General features: G+C 36.0%; 1 protein-coding gene across 2 annotated transcripts in view; it reads left to right on the plus strand.

Annotated features, from left to right (window-relative positions):
- Positions 1-22969, plus strand: part of KAT6A (lysine acetyltransferase 6A) — a 114165-nt gene that overhangs the window by 52000 nt on the left and 39196 nt on the right. Inside the window, exons 3-8 of one of the 2 annotated variants that reach the window (XM_045994874.1) lie at positions 5493-5601; positions 9306-9421; positions 10359-10440; positions 12760-12895; positions 14238-14554; positions 20222-20340. In XM_045994874.1, the coding sequence (XP_045850830.1) occupies positions 5493-5601; positions 9306-9421; positions 10359-10440; positions 12760-12895; positions 14238-14554; positions 20222-20340 (879 nt within the window). The remainder of the gene's footprint in view (positions 1-5492; positions 5602-9305; positions 9422-10358; positions 10441-12759; positions 12896-14237; positions 14555-20221; positions 20341-22969) is intronic. The other variant, XM_045994884.1, reaches the window with a different exon arrangement.

Below are 22969 nucleotides of genomic sequence, written 5' to 3' on the forward strand. Positions count from 1 at the left end.
GTGCTTACTAAATATTAAATAATTCATGCACATTTACGATTTAAGATTTCCTTTGTTAGCTAGGACTTTATACTTTGGAAATCATAAATTCTAAAGTTTTGCTGTGGACTCCAGTCTTCAGTCCTTTTACTTCCTACTGGACCTTTATTTTCAGTTTATCAGGATTCCCTTGGTACCTTAACTTCAGATACTTTTTGTAAGACTTCTTCTACTTATGATGTCCAGCCTCAACTTTGTGGCCCACCATTTTAGTTGATCCTTCTGGAATAATGCAGCACTCTGACCTCTGTAGCAGCCTCCCCAAAACTTGACTAAATAGCCTACTGTTGATCTGAAGCCTTACCAATAACATAAACATAATTAATACATATTTTGTATGTTATATGTGTTAATATACTCTATTCTTATAATTAAGTAAGCTAGAGAAACAGAAATCTTACTAAGAAAATCATAGGGAAGATAAAATACATAGTATACTGTAAAAAATCTGTAAGTGGACCTGGGTAGTTTAAACCGATGTTGTTCAAAGGTCGACCAAATATTTGCATTTGCATTCTAGTGGACTTCATTCTTTGGTTTGTCTCCTCAATGTACAGCTCTCTGATTTTGTCAGTCCAAGGCTTCAGAGATGGTAAGGAAAGTTGTATAACCATTTTGGTTATACAAATAGAACTACAAATAGAAAACTACAAATAGAACTCTCCAATGTTAGCTGTGTGGTTAAGACTGATTGACAGTTTTATTTTCCATCACTAATTGATTCTCTTTCATCTTCCACACAGAGACTTCCAGATTTTTTTTCTCTCTGTAAATACCCAAACCCATACCTATCTACTTCCGTTTAAGCAGTAATACTGTCTTCTGTTTTAGTGAAGAGATGGAGGCCTTTTTGCAGGGACTCCATTGACTTTTCTCTCTTCTGTTTTGAATTTATTCTCTGTTAATACATATTTTTTCTGATTCTTTATTACCTGAAAAATGTGTGTCCACCTTCCATTTTGATAGGAGGGTGTTTTTGTTATCTTTGTTCTTGGACCCAGCCTATCTCACCTGTCAGTTTTCTCAGTCAGCACTTTTTTGTGCTGTATATATCCAATTCCTGCCCCATTTTTGGCAGGTGATTTTTATTTCCTTTTTTCCAGAAATAATGAGGCTGTCAGAAATAAGCACCCTCAACATTTCCCTTTTCCCACCATCTCACCTATAAAAAATAGGCTTCTACGCCAGCCTATACTATAAAGTCCCTTTATCCTTGCTTTAAAATGCATCCTTTTTTTCCCCAAAACCATTGTTACCCAGTAGAACTTTCTATAATGATGGAATTGTTCTATATTTGTGCTGTCCAGTACCATAATCATTAGCCACATGTGAATGTTGAGTACTTGAAAGGTAGCTAGTGCGATGGAGGAATTACATCTGTTTTATTTCAAGTTTAAATAGCCATGTGTTGGGGCGCCTGGGTGGCTCAGTGGATTGGGCTGCTGCCTTCGGCTCAGGTCATGATCTCGGGGTCCTGGGATAGAGCCCCGCGTCGGGCTCTCTGCTCTGCGGGGAGCCTGCTTCCTCCTCTCTCTCTGCCTGCCTCTCTGCCTACTTGTGATCTCTCTCTCTGTCAAATAAATAAATAAAATCTTAAAAAAAAAAAAAATAGCCATGTGTTTTAGTGTTCACCAAATTGAGCAGTGCCGCTTTGAGCCTTATTATATAATATGTTCCTGTTATTTCTTTTTTCTTGAATCTCTTTGACCATGTCTGTCTTCTCTTCCACATTTAAATAGGTTTAGTCTTTCTCATCTTAAATACCTAGAACACATCAAAACCCATTGCCATTTTTTAAAGCTATCTCCTGTCTGCTCTCTTTCCTTTCATGGCAGTTTGTTGGTTCCTGTGAGTTTAGTTCTTATCCTGTCACTGAAAAAGGCTCACTATTAGTGACATTTCCAACTGTTGCTTAGTTGTACAATCCAGTAGATATTTTATTTTCCCAACATTGATTGTTGGTTGCTCTCTGTGTCTCGTAATTCTTGTGTCATCACTTCCTCTTGGTTCTGTTTTCCCTCAGAGTAGTTCTTTCTTGTCCCCCCCCACCATGCTTCTAAATGTTGATATTCTTCTGTCTTAGAGTTTATCTCACTTCTTCACTGTCCTCCCCTTGTTCTCTGTCCTTTACTACAACTTCACTCCTCCTTCTCACTGGGTGCTGTCAGCATGTTGCTGTCTTTCAAATCTCTGTAGCCTGTTCTTTCTTCTAAGTTCCAAACTGCAATGTCCAAATCACTGTTGGTATTTCTTTCAGAATATTCCAGAGGTAACGTTGTCCTCCTCTATAGATGTTTGTTAGTTTAAGTTTGACAACTCTAATTAAAATAAGCATACAGAAAAGTGCACAGATTATAAGTATGTACCTTAATTATTATTAACTTCAATGAAACTACCATGCAGGTCAAGAAAAAAAACATTACCAGCACCTCAGAAGTCCCTTTCCAATTCACTACCTCTTCTTTTCTCTCTAAAGATAACTGCTGTCTCGACTTGCGGTACTGTAGAACTGTTTTTGAACTTTACATAAGTAAAATGATACACTATGTTTTCTTCCATGTCTGTTCTCTCATTCAGTATTTTTGTGATAGTAATACAAGCTGTTGACTGTAATTTGTTTATATTCATTACAGTTCAATATTCTGCTGTATGGATATAACACAATTTATATGTGCACCCATTGCTGATTATTTGGGTAATTTTTGTTTGAGTAAATTTTATGAATAATGCTGTTCTGATCATGTTTGTGTATGTTTTATTGTACATACGTGTGTGTACTTCATTTGATGGATATATAGCAAGAAGTGGAAGTGCTGGATCATAAGATATGCCTGTGTTTAATTTTAGTAGATACTGTCAAATAGTTTTCAGATTAGTTTTGTCAATTTATATTCTTATCAACAGTGTAAGAGTTCTGTTGTTCTACTTTCTTAACAACATTACTATTGCCAGACTTTAGAATTCTAGCCATTCTTGGAGATCTGCTTCCTTGATGGCTAATGAGGTTGAGCATCTTTTCTTATGTTCATTGGCCATTTATATATTATTCACGTATTTGCTGTTTTGAAGTGCCTTTTGAAGTTTTTTTTGCCTACCTTTCTATTGAATTGTCCGTCTTCGCCATACTGATATGTAAGAGTTCAGTGTATTTTCTGGATATAAGCCATTTGTTAGTTAAATATGCTGTTAGTAAGGGGAGGCGAACCATAAGAGACTATGGACTCTGAAAAACAACCTGAGGGTTTTGAAGGGTCAGGGGTGGGAGGTTGGGGGAACAGGTGGTGGGTAATAGGGAGGGCACGTTTTTCATGGAGCACTGGGTGTTGTGCAAAAACAATGAATACTGTTACGCTGAAAAAAATAAATAAAATGGAAAAAAAAATATGCTGTTAGTAGCTTCCATTCAGTGGCTTGCCTGTTCACCGAGAGAGCTTGCTTACTTGCAGTTTCTACTCCTCAGTGAAGTCTTTCCTGACTTTACTTCCCTGTTCTTTTTCATATTTCTTTTTCCCCCTAAATTTTTATTTAAATTCTAGTTGGGAAAGGATGTGGCAGTCTTTACCAGAATCACAATTATTAAGACAACTTCCAGCTGTTCATCTCTCATTTAATCTCTTGGCTGAGGAATACCGTTGATTTGCTTGTGTTGGACAATATTGATGTATCATCCAACTCTCTCAGTAATCCATTTTCCTTCCCAGGGAGTTTCCTCTAACAGCCACTTCAATATTTGTATTCTGACCTTAGATCTCTTCTTTCTACCTGTTCTCCATGGGAGAACTCATCAACTTTGAAGGTCTTAATGCTATTTTGTAGGTATGTGATTTCTAGATTTTCATTTCCAGACTAACCTTTCTCTTGAACTTCAGATCCCTGTATTGTAAAGTTGATAGACCTTGCTCCATGGATGCTCCATAGGTATTTTAAGCTCAGTGAGTCCCAAACTAAGCTCATTTCACTCCTCCCAAGCTGGAATTCTGTATTTTGTTTGAACACCCCATCAGTGGGTCTCCCTGTCAGAATACCTCCAGACGAACTTAAGTCTGGGAAACCTTCCCCTGACACCCTTTTCTCCTGCTTGATTCCCTCCCTCCCTTGTTTCTTGTTGTAATCCTTCCGTCAAGGTAGTGATGGACATTTTATCTGTGTTCTCCAGTGGACTAAAAAAGTCTTGAGGACTTTATATCTCTGTCCCACATAAATGGTTGAGATTTGACTGAGAGTGCCTCCAACTAAACACACCTAACATCAAACTTAGTATTTAGTATTTCTTTGTTTTTCTCCTGCTTTTCTTCTTACAGATGACTTAACGGTTCACACCATCTTTTCATTAAGTCAGTCATATAATTAACTCATTTTCTTTTCTGTCAACTTCCATAAGTAGTTGGTTTCTAAGTCCATAGCTGTTTTTTTCTGTTCCTGGTTTGTTTTTTTCCTTAATCTTTGGTTCGGGTTAATATCTTGTCTTCACCAGACTATTGTAGTCATTGTTTAAATGTTCTACGTGTCTTTAGATTTTCCCCCATTTTTCTTTGATACTGCTATTGAATTTTTTTTCAAATACAGGTGATCATCTTTTGATTCAATAGTCTTCTGTTGTTCTCTTCCTGTGGGATAAAGTCCAGCTTCTTTGTAAGACATTCAGGGGCAGTCTTCACAATCTGATGTATCCGTACCTCCATAGTTATCACAGAAACGGGATCCTTTAAGCACTGGCTTTAGCAGAATGCACACCTAAGTTCGTCTTATTTATCCTACTTATTCTGCCTTTCTCTTCATCCTGTATGCTATAGAGGAACATAGAAACCTAGGTTTCAACCCAGTTTTAATGGTTACTATCAGTGGTGCTTAGACAAACTTCTTAAGATCCCATAGCATAGTACTAGTCCTTAATATATATTATCTTCTTCTTTCAACCCTTCTCCAAACCACAACTGGCATTTCTTTCTCATTTTTGTACAGAGCACTTCCTGTTTGCCTCTCTAGCACTTAACGTCCACTACCTTATGTGGTGTTTATTTATGCACATTTGTCACTTCTCCTACGTGACATCACATTTTAAGGACGGAAGCTGTGATTTCTTATGCTTAATTCAGTTGAAATTCTTAATCTTAGGTGAAGGATTTGCTTTGTTTAATCCATACTGTGTCATTTAGTTTCTAAGTGACCAATATAGTTGAGATAATGATTTTTTTGGACCAAAGTTGTCACTACAAGGACTGGTTGTAAAGGTCCAGCCAAAGCAGGCTTTGTAGAAACTGGCTTACTAAAGAAAAACAAAAAAACAAAACACAAAAGACTCCCTTATTTAGTTGGAGATTTAGGAGCATGGTAACAGTTGTCTTAAGGTTATGTATAAACTCTCATAGGAATTTAAAACTGTAATTTAATGTCTTTGTATTAATACTAAAAGAAAATACTCGTACCTGAGTGAATTGTTTTTTTCTTTATAGCCTGTTGCTGAACCAATCCCCATCTGTAGTTTCTGTCTTGGTACAAAAGAACAAAACCGAGAAAAGAAGCCGGAGGAACTCATCTCCTGTGCCGACTGTGGCAACAGTGGTATGTAATCCCCTGGATTCCTTCTGACATGTGCGGTCAGTCAAGAGGGAGGTGTATTTAACTGAGATGATATCCTTGAGCCTTATAAAACTAATACTTTAATTTGATTCTGATTTAAGGTAACTGAAACAAGCTTCTAGACAAGGGAGGGATTTACATGTATAATTGAAATGTTTTATTCAGATAATTTAAATCAGGTCTTAGTCTTTTTGTTTGTTTGTTTTTTATAAAACTCTTTCCATAGATTATTTTTTCCTGTTGATCTTTATATTTGACTATCAAACATCTGTTCAAATTACAGCAATCAGTTTGAAATTATTGCCGGTTTCTTTAATAATCACTACTTATCTTTCTTGATTTATGCATCAGGCTTTATGAATAGAGCCAGGATGATAAGAGATTTGTTTTTCTTGGATAGAAACTTACATATTCACACTGGGAAATGGAATGTTGACACTGCAATTCAGTGAGCTCTTTGAAATCCTGGGCTCTAAAAACGGTTTTGCAAAGACTCTCCTGGTTTGTTAATTCCAGAGATATTCTTGGTCTACAATTTCAGAACTTACAAGTTTTTGTAGGAAGGCCGTATTAGTAAACGAACATTATACATTATCTTTGATCATCGGCTTAATTTTCGGTGTTTTATACTGTAACAGTCATGATTTAGTTGAGAAACCAGAAACCACTCTAGATAGTTCAGGAGGAAGGAAATTTAATACCAGGACCAGATGTTTGTGAAATTATTAGAAGGATTGAAGAGGAAAGCTCTAAGCTGGCCTTTAAGGACTGATTCTGGAATATCACAGAACTGATACACCAGGAGAGTCACTTACATCTGCCTCCATTTGGAAGAGGTGGAAGCAGGAGGCTGCTGGACTTCAGCTGAATTTGGATATTGAAAGGCTGAATTTGGCCAACACCACAATTACCTCTGGATAGCCATAAAGGTGAAGAGTGGATGGGTTTTGGCATTTTCATGACTTTATCATTAGAAAACAGTACCAAGAGAAAAGTGGTCTTTGTTTCACTTCTCCTTTTCAAAAAAATCACTCAGTACATCTAGTTGATAGACTTTAATTCATATCTAGAGCCTAGCTGCAAAGGAATCTAGGAAGTATATAGCTTTCAGGTTTTTGGGTTTTATTTATAGAAGGTTTTTGAAGGCAGCAGCAAGAGATCTTGAGTGGTAGGTGACTGTATCCAGCATAATATCACAAACCAAAATGAACTCTGGGTGGATTTTACGGTGAAATATAAACCATAAAGTCATAAAATATTGGACAAAAATATAGTGACATATCCTACATTGCAGTGATTTCTGAACTGTTTCATAGAAGAACCCTTTAAGGGTTGATTTTTTAAAAATCATGTGGGACCTCAAGTATATAAAAGAGATAAAAATAGATCTGCTCAGGTGAGGTGGGAATGAAATGGGGTGAGGGGGAGGGAGAGTCGGGTGATAGCCCTGCCTTGTAAATCATGTTATATTCGAGGTGGTCTCTGAGTTCTTTGCAATTTGAAAACAATAGAGGAAACTTTTAAGGAACTATAGAGTGAATAACCATTGGTTATCTATTTGCTTTAGAATAAACAACTCCAAAATGTAGCAGCTAAAAAAGTAACATTTTTAAATTCATGTTCCTGTTGATCATGAATTTGGGAGTGGCTTACCTGAGTGGTCTTGACTTGGGATCTTTTATGAGGTTGCAGTCAAGATTTTAACTGGCCCTCGGTTATCTGAAGGCTTCCATTCCATGATGACTGACTTACCTGGCTGGCAACTTCATGCTGCCTGTTGACAGGGAGCCTTAGTTCTTTGCCAAGCGGACTTCTTCATAGGGCTGCATGCGTGCCCACGGCATGACAGCTGGATTCCCCTAAGCAGGAATCTGAGAGAGAGCAAGGTGGTACCTATAAATATCTTTTATTACCTAGCCTTAGACTGTCATTTCAGTACACAGATCGGCTGTATTTAGTGTGGGAGGGAACTGTACAAGCTGTCAGTTGGTATTCTTTCAGAAGGCAAGAATGTTTGGAGGGCAGCGGGACCTGGCTATTACAGTAGCCACGGAAGAAGACTATGGATAGGGTCAAATATGTGACAGTTGGTAACTTTCCTTACTGAGAACTAAAATACCCAAATTAAAAAAAAATTTTTTTTTAAATTGTTTGGGGAAAATAATTGCATTAAATATGGTAAAGGGGCAAATGCTATAAAGTGTGAAGTTTACATTTCTAGCACAAAGTCCAAAGGTCAGAGCCTACGAACTAGTAGCTTATATAAGAGAGAGTTAATTGTTGAACATACTAAGAAAACATTTTACGCAAGTAATAATAAGCATGCACATCAGCACAGCATTGGAGTATCATTTTATAGCTTTAATAATAATAAAATTTGAACAGTAAGAGAACCCAGATCTAGAGCTGATGAAATAGTGATAAAACAGTTGTACTTTGCTGGTAGCACTAGATATTTTATCAGAGATTTTGGAAACATGGTTTGGCAGTGCATATCTGCTTCTCAGACCACAGAAATGTTTCTTTCATTTCACTTACCAACCCCACTTTCAGGAATTTATTTTAAGGAATTAATCTAAAAGAAGGAAATTCATAGTAGTGTTCTATTACAAGTAATAGTTTAAATAGTTAACAATAGGGAAATGGCCAGGTAGGTTATAGGGTATCAACTCAATGGAATTATTCAGTTTAAGGAATATAAATACAATGTTTACTTGACTAAAGGGATGAAGAAAAGCAAAATAAAACTATATATACCTTATAATTAAAACTGTGGAGGGATTTTAGCAAGTCTGTAAAGGAAAAGTAGAACAGGAAATGGCTAATCTAGGAAGAAGAGATTATGAATGAGATTTTTATACTTTCTCATTTTCCTTTAATGTTAGTGATGTTTTGATAATAAACTGCATAGAATCTCGTAGAAGAGAAACTTATTTAGGAATAGAAAAGAGGGGAGAGAAAATAATTTAACTAGCCCTTTTTCTCACCAAAGAAAAATAAACGTAACCAACTTTTAGAGGAAAGGGACAAATCTTTTCAGAGTGAGGCAGATTTTCCTTCTTAAAATTCTGATAATGGATTCTAACTCTTGGAAGAGGAAACTTTTTTTTCCTGTTACTGTTAATTCTGATCACAATAGAAATATTGCCTAGGTTTTAGTTTTTAGCTAAAGTAAACTCACTTTAAATGATCAGATTTAACAAAAATATATTTTTGATTATAAATGTAATATGTTATTTTAAAAATAGCACAGAAAGGATTGACGTGAAAGGCAAAATCTCCTTCAAAATGTTTATAACTTCATATCCTAGGATATTACGCTTGCAAACAGTTTTTGTGTTTCCTTCCAGAAATGGCCTAGGCAGGCATGCTGTGTTACGTATTGGTATACATATAAGCATGTGTACTCAAATAATGCTTTAATGCAGGATTAATAAATGCTAGGAGTTTGTCAGGTTTTCTGTAATCACATTGGGGTGGTGGTAGTTTACTGAGTACTGTTTAGCATCAATAAAACTGAATAGGAGTGTCAGGTCTTGATGAGACGTGTCTGACAAGCTTCCAAGAGCATCTTTTTTTTTTTTTAACACATATTTTGATTTAAGGTAATTGCCTTTCTGTACATCATTTCTTTAATACAAAATGGTCATTGATTATTTCATTTGAGAATTTTCCCCTCTTACTAGGTCATCCATCCTGTTTAAAGTTTTCCCCTGAACTAACGGTTAGAGTGAAAGCCTTACGGTGGCAATGCATTGAGTGTAAAACGTGCAGCTCCTGTCGAGATCAAGGCAAAAATGCAGTGAGTATCTTTGCCTTACAACGTGAATATTTTGCTTAGAAGTAGAATGTACAACTGGTATTTTCCTCTAGGTGTTGTTGGCTATTTTTCGGTCACCTGGTCCAGCAGAATTTGAAACAGGAGTCTCATTAACTTACACATCATTAGTTTAGAATACGTACTCTTTGAGACTTGGATTCTTTCTAGGTGATCTCTTTTTTTTTTTTTTTTTTAAGATTTTATTTATTTATTTATTTGACAGATAGAGATCACAAGTAGGCAGAGAGGCAGGCAGAGAGAGAGAAGAGGAAGCAGGCTCCCTGCTGAGCAGAGAGCCTGATGTGGGGCTCGATCCCAGGACCCTGGGATCATGACCGGAGCCGAAGGCAGAAGCTTTAACCCACTGAGCCACCTAGGCGCCCTTTCTAGGTGATTTCTAAAGCACCTTAATTGTATGTTTGCAGAAACACTCCTTTTAAAAAAAATTATTTGTTTGACAAAGAGACAGTGAGAGAGGAACACAAGCAGGGGGAGTGCGAGAGGGAGAAGCAGACTTCCCACTGAGCAGGGAGCCCGATTCCATGCCAGACTCGATCCCAGGACCCTGGGATTATGACCTGAGCCGAAGCCAGATGCTTAATGACTGAGCCACCCAGGTGCCCAAAGAAATACTCCTTTTCTCTTTTCCATTAGAAAACTAAAGTTAGCTTATAACTGGTTACTGGATAAACTTGAAAGTTATGAAACTGTAGTTCTTTATTAAAGGTTGGTTGAAGCAAAACTTGTGGTAACTCAGACTGTCCATTTACTCAGTTGGTACAAATTAAGGAAACTTTTACTATTACTGTAGTTCATCTCCTTTATGAGATCATTGAAGCTTTCTAGATTTTATGAAGTTATGATCCTCACATATTTTTGTTTCATAAGGTTAAGCAAAACTGTCCTATCTCTTTTTTAGGATAACATGCTCTTTTGTGATTCCTGTGACCGGGGTTTTCACATGGAGTGTTGTGATCCACCACTTACCCGGATGCCAAAAGGTGAGAAATACTTTCTGAAATCAGACGGGCAATATAAAAGGGCATGTTAGTGAAAGCCCCTTTTATCTACTTTGATAGCTGAAAGAATGATTTTCATCTTTCTGTTTGGGATTGTTTAAGCAGGAAGAGTGCTGTCACCTTAAAGGTGGGATAGTCTGTTGAGACATCCTAAAGGTGGGACAGTCTGTTGAGATATCCTAACATACTTACGTGTATGGATTTATTATTTTCCTCTATTTCTCTATTTTCAATGTTTAAGTGCCCATGGAGAGCAAAGTAGTTCATTTATGAATGAATATTTGCCAGTCATATAGCTAGAGGACAAAGTACTTGCCTTTTGTAATATTTTGAAATACGTCTTTCTGTAAAGGAAGAAATGAAGTTGTGCTAGATCATGTTGATTATATCAGTGTCGATTACTTCACTGTTCATCACCTTTGAAAGGCCTAGAGCTGTTAGTCTCTGGTTTAGTCAAAACTCAAAAAAAGTTTTAATAAAGTAATTTGTAAATAAATAATATTTGTGCCCTAACTCATAAGAGTACCGCTTAATGTTAACCTGTTCTTTTGCCTCCTGCTCCTTAAAAGGTATTTGGTTGGAATACAACTACCTGTTGGTTGAGCTTCTGTCTTACTATATGCTTGGATTTTCTTTAAAAAAAAAAAAAAAAAGTCCGCGTAGTCTCTCCTGCTTTTGCCTTATCACAAATTCCATTTTTAACTCTGATTTTGTGACTTACTAGGTTTCTTAAGTAAAATGCTTATAGGATATTTGATAATTTTCTTCTTGGAAAAAATTTTCCTGCCGGTGGAAAGGAATTGAACCTTGGGTATAGTCAAGTTATTTCACTTAGGATCCTACTTGAGTCCCTCTCATTCTGTTGGTTGTTACCTTTTGAAAAGTCTTAGATTTATATGTACTGGAGGAATAAATTCCCCCTTTCCTACCTCTTCCATTTGTTTGAAGTCTGGTCAAAAGGCCTTCTGAGAATCCTTCAAGATAAAGATTTTCTTAGGACTTCATTCCTGTGTATAGTGCCTACAAAAGAAGTTCATTATAGCTTAAAACGGGAATCATTTTATTTTGAAGTAATTGGCAGACTTAACCGAAAAGTAGCAAAAATATTGTAGCCATCACCAGCTTTTTCCAGTGTTAACATCTTATAAAACCATAGTACAATTACTGAAACCAGGAAACTAACATTGATATGATACAATTAACTAATCTGTAGACCTTATTTGAATTTGTGGTCCAGAATCCAGTCCTGGATTTTACATTGCATTTAATTGTCATAGTTCCTTAGTCTCTTCCAATCTGAATTACTTCTTTAAATTGTCTTTCCTGACCTTGACACTTTTGAAGCAACTGGTCAGCTATTTTGTAGAAAGTCCTTAAATTTGGGTTTGTCTCTTTCTTTATCATGATTAAACTAAGATTCTGAAGTTTGATAAGAACACCGCAGAAGTGATATTGTACCCTTCTTAGTGCATTGTAGTGTGGTGTATAGTATGAATATGTCTTATTACTGGTAATGTTAACTGTGGTCACTTGATTACAGTAGAAACCTGACATTTAAGTTATTCTTTTCCCTCATTCTACTAACTTTAGCATCCGGTAGTGATTCTTGTTTGCACTAATTTTACTTTGGTGTTTACATGATGATGGTTTTTTTGCTTCCATCATCTCTTCTACATTTATTAATTAGAATTCTGCTATAAGGAAGAGATCGCTTTTCCCATTTATTTATTTGTCAATTGTATTATTCATGGACTCATGGATATTTTATTTTATTCAATGGGTTATAATCCATTGATGTGATTATTTCTTTTCTTGCTCAGAATGACCCAGATTTGACTATTGGGAGCTCTTTCAGGTTGGCTTCTGGGTCCTTATGACATGCCTTTCTCATCTTTTGAGCACTTCTCTATTTTCTGGGACCATAAGATGCTCCAGGTTATCAAGTATTTTCCTTGGTCCAGTCCTGGGATCAGTTATTACTCCATGGAAACCTGGCTTCTTTTCTTATAAAATAGTAATTGGAAACTAATATCTGAGTGCCAGGGGTAGAGCAGGGCTTTTTAACTGAGGATCAGTGAACTTCAACCATATGTGGGCTTCAGGATACTTGTGAGTCTTTTCCATTTGTTTGTAGAATTTTGTGTATATATGTTTTCATGTTTATTTTTCTAAAGGACTTTCATCAGATTTTTAAATAGGAGTCCTTGACCTAAGAAAAGTTATGAGCTCCTAGAGTATCTCCGCTCTTTCTGTGTATCTATGTCTATTGTGCTTTATGTGGAATATTATTTTTTTTTATAGGCATGTGGATATGTCAGATATGTCGACCTAGGAAAAAAGGACGGAAACTTCTACAGAAGAAGGCAGCACAGATAAAACGGCGCTATGCTAACCCAATAGGACGTCCGAAAAACAGGTTAAAGAAACAAAACACGGTGTAAGTTGTACTTGTGGCAAGGTGAGGGGAGAAAAGGATAGGGTCTTCTCTCTAGTGTAGGAGTCTTTTGCTTTATGAAAAAATTTCGGTTGTCACAACTGGCACTTTTATGTAATAATAATGGCTATACTTACTGAACTGTGCAGTAAAGTGCCAAGTTAGAATAAAGTCCCAAGTGCCTTACAGTGTGTTACTCATTTAATTTTCCCAACAACCAAATGAAGTAGTATTGTTGTTACTCTTGTTTTTCAAAGGAAAAAATTACTACATAGAAGAATAACTTGCACAGTTTATAGTAAGTGTTGCACTGGGATTAAAACCCACAAGTAGTTTGGCACCGAAGTCCAACTCTTAAACACTGCCTTATACTGCTGCTCTTATGTAAACAAGAAAGAAAAAGTTGTTATTACAGCATTTCATAGATTCCTCTCCTGATGTCTTCTCAGTAGTTTATATTGTATGTACAAATCACTGGATAACTTTTGCTGTTGTGGTCATAGCCAAGTCCCCTTTCTATGTCCTGATCTAAAATAAAATAATGTGTTTTTCATCTGGAAAACTAGGAAACTGGGCTATGTCTGGAGGATGTGGGGCAAGATTCAGTAGCTAACTGTTTTTTTTTTTTTTTTTTGAGTGTCTATAGTAATTCCCTTTTGATGATTTGTAGAATATCTTTAAGCTTGTAAATCTGTATTCTTATTTTTACCCACCTTTTCTATACTTTAGACTGTCTTGAAGATAATAACTGAAAGGAATGGGCACTAGCAGCTTGAAATATATAGTACCAGTATTGTAGTTCATATTTTAAATCTTAAATCAGGCTTTAATTTTCCTATAAGATGATCTTTTGATTCCTCAGTTTCAGAGAGTAACCCATCCTTGTGTTTAGAAGTAAAAGTATAACTCTGAGTTGTTAAAGAGATCATAGGACTTTATATCTGGAAGGGTCTTAATTGTTCTCTGGTCCAACTCTCATTTCATAGATGAAGACACTAGTGTTTAGACAGAATGTGATTTTTCTAAGGTGTACAGCTAAAAAGTCGCAAGAGTTATGACTTAAACATGCCTTCTGACTCCCAACCTTAGGATTCTTTTTGCTATAAAATACTAGACTTTCCAGAAATGTATTTCTAATAACAATATTACTTGTCATCCTTCTAATACTTAACGGTTTATGGAGTATTCTTGACAATATAGTTTTTTTAAGTAAAGCTGTAGCTCATTTACTAATTACATGTTATATATTAAATAGAAACCTTATGAAGATTTCCTTTTTAATAGTTACCCTTTTCCCTGTTTGATTTCTTTTTCTTTTCTTTCTTTCTTTCTTTTTTTTTTAAAGATCAAAAGGTCCTTTCAGCAAAGTTCGGACTGGTCCAGGAAGGGGCCGGAAACGTAAAATCACCCTTTCGAGCCAATCAGCATCGTCATCAGAAGAAGGATATTTAGAGCGAATAGATGGCTTGGACTTCTGCAGAGATAGCAGTGTTCCCTTGAAGTTCAACAAGAAAACCAAAGGGCTCATTGATGGCCTTACCAAATTCTTCACCCCTTCTCCCGATGGGCGGAAACCTCGAGGGGAAGTGGTAGACTACTCTGAGCAATATAGAATCAGGAAAAAGGGCAACAGAAAATCGAGCACTTCAGATTGGCCCACAGGTAAAAGTTCATTTAGAAGCAGAATGTATTCCCAAAGTGTATTATTTGGAATGACACTAGTTATCTAGAATAGATTTATATTTGATTATTATCTATGGTTATGGATTAGAAGAATAAATTAAAGGTACATATTTAGATTAAAGTAAGATGGTAAGTAAGATGAAATTGCAAGAATGGGCAAATAGGAGCTCTTAGTCAAAAGATGGTGTTTTTTCGTTTGTGCATTGTTTGTTTTTTTGTTTTTTGGGTTTTTGTTTTGGTAGAACCACAAGGAATCTACCTATGGAAATTTTAGGTATGACCTTAAATCAAGGATATCTTTATATTTCATAAGTTACAAAACAAATCATGTGATGAGCATCATGATGCTTACTTTATTTCCAGAAGGAAATTGGAAAGTGTGTGGGTAGATAAAATGCTATTAACCTAAGTAAGCATAGAGAAAAGACCAAGATATATATGAGTATGATAAGATCATTGATTTTTCTATTTCAAATCATGGCAAATATAGTTGTAATATCTCATGAATTATACTTTAAAAGAGAGGAAGAGAACTATAACTTCAGACTATTTACTTATGTATCAGGCTAACCTTCCTAGTTTTCATTTATTTAAAATTCTGTTTTTTGAAACTAAAAAACAAAAAGAAAAATAATTCACCCATTTCTCTTACCCTCCCCTCTATCTCCCAGCTTTCTTCTGGCAAACCACCAATCTGTTCTCTGTGTCTATGAGTTTGGTTTGTGTGTATGTATGTATGTATGTTATTTATGCTGAATAATATCATACACATACACCACAGTTTCTTTAATCCCTTGATGCATTAGGTTATTTCCATATCTTGACTATTGTAGATAATGCTACAGCGAACATGGGGTGTATGTATCTTTCCGAATGAATGTTTTTGTTTTCTTTGGGTACATACCCAGAAGGGGAATTGCTGGATTGTATGGCAGTTCTGTTTTTAATTTTTTGAGGAACCTCTGTACTGTTTTCCATACTGGCTGCACCAATATACATTCCCACCAATAGTGTTCAGAGCTTCCCTTTTCTCCACATTCTCACCAACATTTGTAATTTCTAGTCTTTTTGGTAATAGCCATCCTGACAGATGTGAGGTGATATCTCCTTATGTTTTTGATTTGGATTTCACTGTTAATTAATGATGTAGAGCATCTTTCATGTACCTGTGGCCCATTTTTATGCCTTTGTTGGGAAAATGTCTGTTCAGATCTTCTGCCCATTTTGAAGTGGATTGTTTTTGTAAGTTTGTTTTTTTTTTTTTAATGGTGGGTTGGGGAGAGTGAGAGAACGTGCTTGGGAGGGGGAAGCAGAGGGAGAGAGAGATTCATAAGCAAGGTCCATGCCCAGCACAGAGCCCACCACAGGGCTGGATCTTTCAACCCTGAGGTGTTGATCTGAGCTGAAATTAAGAGTCAGAGACTTAACCAACTGAGCCACCTGGGTATCTCATGAGTTGTTTGCTTTTTTGCTATTGAGTTGAATGAGTTCTTTGTATATTTTGGATGTTGACCCCTTATTGGATATATGATTTGTGAATATCTTCTTAACATTCAGTAGATTGTCTTTTTATTTTGCTGTTGGTTTCCTTTGCTGTGCAGAAGCTTTTTAGTTTGATACAGTCCCCCTTGTTTGGTTTTGCTTTTGTTGCTTTTGGTTTTGGTATCAGATATTAAAAATGATTGTCAAAAATTATGTTAAGGAGATTACCACCAATGTTTTTTTCTAGGAGTTTTACAGTTTCGGGTTTTAAATTCAAGTCTTTAATCTATTTTGAGTAACTTGGTGTAAGAGTTGTGTAGTTTCATTCTTTCACATGTGGTTGTCCAGTTTTCTCACACTATTGAAAAGGCAATCTTTTCCCCCATTGTATGTTCTTGGCTCTTTTGTTGTAATTAATTGACTATATATATGCATGGGTTTATTCACAGGCGCTCGATTCTATTGCATTGATCTCTGTGTCTGTTTTTTGGTTTTTGGTTTTTTTTTTTTTTTAGATTTTATTTATTTATTTGAGAGAGAAAGAGAGAGCATGAGAGGAGAAAGGTCAGCAGGAGAAGCAGACTCTCTGCCGAGCAGGGAGCCCAATGTGGGGCTCAATCCCAGGACTCCAGTTGCTTAACCAACTGAGCCACCCAGGTGCCCCTCGTGTCTGTTTTTATGCCAATACCATACTGTTTTAATAACTATAGATTTGTAATACAGTTTGAAATCAGGGAGCTTTAGTGTTTTGTCCTTTTTTCTCAAGATTGCTTTGGCTGTTTGGGTTCTTTGGTTGCATACACATTTTTAGGATTTTTTTTTCCCATTTTTGTGAAAAATACCATTAGAATTTTGATGCGGATTGCATTGAATCTGTAGGTGGCTTTAGGTACTGTGGACATTTTAACAACATTCTTCCAACCCATGATCATGCAACATCTCTCCGTTTATTTGTGTCTTTAATTTCTTTCATTAATGTCATGTATATGTGTGTTTACACACACACACAGTGTTTTGTCTTCAATGTACAGGTGTTTCACCTGCTTGGTTAAATTTATTCCTAGGTATTTTACTCATTTTGATGCAGTTATAAATGGGATTGTTTTCTTAATTTCTTTTCTGGTATCTGTTATTTCATTATTAGTGTATAGAAACAATTCAGATTTTTGTGTTTTGATTTTATATCTTTCAAGCTTACTGAATTCATTTGTTCTAAGTTTTTTGGTGGAGTCTTTAGGGTTTTCTCTATATATTATATCATCTGCAAATAGGGATGACAGTTTCACTTCTTCTTTTCCAACTTGGATATCTATTATTTTCCTTGCCTAATTGCTCTAGGTAGAACTTTCAGTCTTATGTTGAATAAAAGTAGTAACCCTAACTCTTGTCTTATTCCTGATCTTAGAGGAAACTAGCTCTCAGCTTTTCACCATTGTATATGATGTTAGCTGTGGGCTTGTCATATATGACCTTTATTATGTTGAGGTATGTTCTCTCTATACCTGGCTTGTTGAGAGTTTTTAATTGTAAATGGTTGTTGAATTTTTTCAAATGCCTTTTCTGCATATCTTGAAATGATCATCTGATTTTTATCTTTCATTTTGTTATTGTGGTGTATCAGCTGATTTGTGGATATTGAACCATCCTTGAATCTCTGGAATAAATCCTGTTTGATCATGGTATATGACCCTTTTATTGTATTGCTGAAATCAGTTTGCTAATACTTCGTTGAAGATTTTTAAATGCATCTGTGTTCATTGGGGATATTGACCTGTAATTTTCTTTTCTTTATCTTTGACTGGCTTGGGTAATGCTGGCCTCATAAAATGAGCTTGAAAGAGTTCTGCCTTGTGTTTTTTGAAAGAGTTTGAGGAGGATTGGTACTAAGTGTTTTTTGAATATTTGGTGGAATTCACCAGTGAAGCTTTTGTTTGTTGGGAAGTTTTTGATCATTGATTCAATCTCCTTAATAGTAATTGATCTGTTCATATTTTCTATTTCATCATGATTCAGTCTTGGTAAGTTGTATTTTTGTAGGAATTTATCCATTTCTTCTAGATGTCCAGTTTTTTGGGGTATAATTGTAGATAGTAGTAGTCCTCTGTGATTTTTGTATTTCTGTGTTATCAGGTGTAACATCCCTCTTTTTATTCATTTCATACTTATGTTTCAGGCTAGTTCCCTAGTTTTCAAAGTAGAAAAGATCTGTAGAGAAGACTTAAGAGTCTAGCAGGTAATGCAAGTCAGAAGAGAGAAATTTTCATTAGCTGTTTTGAAAATTAAAATTTAAACCAGTCTCATTGCTCTTTAGTGCCTTTAGTTTACAGACTTAACCCTGTGAGGAAGTAGAAAAGTGTCTGAGGAAAGTAGAAGAATGAGAATGGACTCCTTTGGATCACAAGGGCCAAAGATACAGTATCTCATATACTGCAAGAGAATTTCTTAATGTTGATTTCCTTCCCCAGATTGTCTTATTGGTGATTGTATTCATTTGCTTCTTCATTCCTGCTTCTATAGGAATAAGCAGGTTGATTGGTCCAGCACAGGAGAGGAAATTCTCATCATTGTCAGGTCCCCCTTTTTATGCTGTATTTATTGGTTTTTCACCAGAGTGGCAATCAACTAATTACTGTGTAAGCACTTAAGTACTTTTCATGACTTTATCAGTCATGTACACTGTAGCTCCAGTCTGAGTACATTTATCTAAGAAAATATGCAAGCCATTTAGGTGGACTTAAGAGGAAAGAATCGAAAGCAGATCCTAGTGAAAGGCATTTTTTAATTAACTGTTTGACTGGAGATGGATTATTACAAGAATATCCTGGAAAGTTTTAGAACTAGAAATTATTAGAGAAGATGGGTAAAGTATATGGAGAATCAATATTGACTTTTTGCATTTGTGTGAGTTTTTGCTGTAATTGGCTTTGTAAATTTCTTTATGAATTGTAGAGTTTAAGGAACAGTCTGTACCATCTGATAGAATGCTCTTGAATGCTCTACTAATTCTGTGCCTGCATCCATCTGTGTCATGCACTAGGGGGCATTAAAGTCACGTAGTATCTTCAGATCCATATTTTTCAATTTAGGAGTAGTTTTAGCAGTGAGTCCTTATCCTTATTCTTTTTATACTAAGTGAATAACAGACAGCCTATATATCTATTTAATATCAAAGGAACTGTCACGAATTGATCTTTTCTGCTGTGCTTATACAAATAGGGAATTAGTCCATCAGCGGTGTCATCTTCAAGTGCGGAAGATAATAATCTACATAATCCCCTAATACTCCTTTCATGAATTTCCTTCCCCACGTGAGGAAGATACATAAGTTACTGAATGATTATTATAATTTCTCATACTTAGCCAGAGGATTATCATCTGTGATCCTCAGATTTGTGGAGTTTTGCTTATTTAAAAGGGCACCCAGAATGTGAGGGGAGTATGGTAGCCATTTTGAAGGTTATCTTTTTGCTGAGATAAGAATGTACTGACTGGCCTTATGAAGATCATAGAACCATTAAGATTTATAAAAGGAACAAATTTTCCATGTTTTGGTACCATGTGATGAAAATCATGTCCTGCTGTAGCATAAACTTCTTCCATACTACCAAAAAAGGAAAAGCAGTGTTTGAATGTTGATATATTAAATTCATACTAAAAATTTTATATTCATATTACTTCATAGTTTCATATTCCTTAGACCTTTTTCCTGTTCTGCTTTTGTGTAATTATTCTTTTAAGTTTTTATTTAAATTACAGTTAACATACACGGTATAATATTGTGTAATATTTGTTTCAGGTGAGCGGTATAGTGTTTCAGCACTTCACATCACCTGATGCTCATCCAACTTTTATATATATATTATATATACGTATATATTATATAAATGTATGTATTATATACTAAAATATAATATGTTAATGAAGTTAAAATTTAGTTATGTAATAATTTTAAGAAGTTTTAGGACAGGTCAAGTTCTCATTATAAGCAGATATATTATGTACATATTATTTACTGACCCATCTTTCCAGGTGTCAGTTTATTGCTGTCTTCTTATAGAAATAATATCAAGGTCTTCAAATTGAAAGGCTTGTGAAATTTTTTCTAGTCCATTTATTAAACTAAGGATAATATTGATAACATGTGAGCTCTTTTTTTATGTGCAGACAATCAGGATGGCTGGGATGGCAAACAAGAAAGTGAGGAACGGCTTTTTGGGAGCCAGGAAATCATGACTGAGAAAGATATGGAATTATTTCGTGATATCCAAGAACAAGCACTGCAGGTAAAGTTGGATATTCAGATTGGACAAATAATATGGTCCTGGACAAGAAACAGCATTAATTTATCCTGGGGTAAAGCAGTAACAGCAATTCATTTATCTGATCTGCAAATAGCAATTCATTTATCTGTCTGATCTGCAAATAGATGTCGTATGTGTACATAGTTCTGCTTGTTAACATATTCCTTTTAAACCCATTATGACTGCTTTGGTTTTGCAGATAAATAGGTTTCCTTTGGCTATCAACATTTTTTTTTTTAAATAAAGATTTATTTCTTTATTTGAGAGAGAGAGAAAGAGCATGCATGCATGAACACAAGCCAAGGGGAGGGGCAGAGGGAGATGGAGAAGCAGACTACCCCTGAGCAGGGAGCATAATGTGGGGCTTGCTCCCAGGACCCCAGGATCATGAACTGAGCTGAAGGCAGATGCTTAACCGACTGAGTCACCCAGGTGCCCCTTGACTACCTTATGAAATGAGTTTGGCTTATTTTCTGTCTTATGTATGAAAAAGAGTTTGGGATTTGACCAACCCAAAAACAAAACCACACTTTTTTCAAGTGATAAAACACCCATATTCATTACTGCTAGAAATATTTATTAAATGCTGTTGCCTGAATCCTTTGGGACATATAGCAAGATAGGAATGTATAGACAGAGAACTTTCAAATGCTAAAGATGCCAAAGTGAATGATAGGATTCCTTTTCCCAAACATAGTCTAGAAGAGAATTGTAAGTAAATTATTTCATTCATATGGAAGGTTTAAGTGTAGGGTACATGGTGTTTTGGGAGACTAAGGAACAAGCATCTACCTGTGCCTGGCCATTGAGGGAAAATACTATATGAGCTGGTCTTAAAGAATTTGTACTAGTTTATCAGGATGACAAGGAATTGGGTCCCATATAATCAGAAGGAAAAGAAGCACGAAGGGGCGCCTGGGTGGCTCAGTGGTTTAAGCTGCTGCCTTTGGCTCGGGTCATGATCTCAGGGTCCTGGGATCGAGTCCCACATCGGGCTCTCTGCTCAGCGGGGATCCTGCTTCCCTCTCACTCTCTCTGTCTGCCTCTCTGCCTACTTATGATCTCTCTCTGTCAAATAAATAAATAAAATCTTAAAAAAAAAAAAAAAAAGAAAAGAAGCACGAAGACTTGAAAATGGGGGAAAACACGCTTAATTGTGGGAATAAATAAATTTTCACATAGGATAAAGAATATTAGGTAGAAATAATAAGAGATGAGATTGGAAAAGCACAAAGGCTAGTTCGTGAAGGCTCTTCTAGATCATGTTCATTTATCCTTTGTCTTTTTTTTCTTTGCCACCAACTCACTATGTTAGCCAAGTTGAGTTCTATCTTGTCTTGAAAGTTAGAGTTTATAAGGCTGATGCTGGGGATTCCTGTTGTATAGGTGACACTCTTTGGATTAAGAAACCCATTTGTGAACAGATTGTCTTTGTCGGTCATTATGCGAGTATTTTTGAAAAATAAAAACAGTATAAATAGCAAACATTTGCTGAGCATTTTGCCATCTTATGATTTAACAAAGTATTGGCTTTGAGTCACCTAGATCTTGGTTCAATTTGTGGTTTGTCATTTATTGAGTTCTACTTTGGGCAGGTTGTGTTTAACCTTGGAAGGTACATTTCTTTCCTACCAATGAGAAAAATGGTATTATAGGTGCTATGGTAGAAATTTACATGGAGTTCAGTGGGAATTCAAAGGAGGAGGTAGTTGTTCTTTTTTTGAGGAACTTTTTTTCCCCCTAAGTTGCAGACATAATGGTAATGCCCTTTTACTCCTACTCATTTGTGCATATTTCCTAAAAATAAGGATGTTCTTGCACATGATCATAGTATGATTGTCAAATGGGGAATTAACACAGATAAGTTGTATTATCCAATCTGAAGATTTTATTCAAATTTTGTCAGTTGTACCAGTAATGTTCTTTTATGGCAAAAGGAAAAAACAACGGTCGTTATCCAGTCTAGGATCATGTATTTTTTTTTTTTTTAAGATTTTATTTTATTTATTTGACAGAGAGAGAGAGATCACAAGTAGGCAGAGAGGTAGGCAGAGAGAGAGGAGGAAGCAGGCTCCCTGCGGAGCAGAGAGCCCGACGCGGGGCTTGATCCCAGGACCCTGAGATCATGACCTGAGCCGAAGGCAGCGGCTTAATCCACTGAGCCACCCAGGCGCCCCTAGGATCATGTATTTTAAGTGTCATATCTCCTTAGTTTCCTTTAGTCTGGAACAGTTCTTCAGTCTTTATCTTCCATGATTTTGACATTTTTGAAGTACACAGGTCATTTATTTCAGAGACTGTCCATCACTTTGAGCTTGTTTTATGTTCCACCATGATTAGATTCAGGTGATCCACTTCTGGCAGAAATACTGTAGAGGTGATGGGTCCTCTGCGCATGATGTCGGGAGGTATGTAGTATTTGTGTGTCCTTTTACAGTTGATATTAACTCTGAACCCTTTGTTAAGGTGGAATTTCTTCTCTGTCAAATTATTTTCCTTCTGTAAGTATCTTCTGGCAATACATTTTGAAACCATGTAAATACCCTGTTTCTCATCAAACTTCTACCTGCTGGATTTAACACCCAGTGGTGATTCTTGCCTGAAACTATTA

Source organism: Meles meles, chromosome 2, assembly GCF_922984935.1.
Source record: "Meles meles chromosome 2, mMelMel3.1 paternal haplotype, whole genome shotgun sequence".
NCBI classification, from domain to species: domain Eukaryota; kingdom Metazoa; phylum Chordata; class Mammalia; order Carnivora; family Mustelidae; genus Meles; species Meles meles.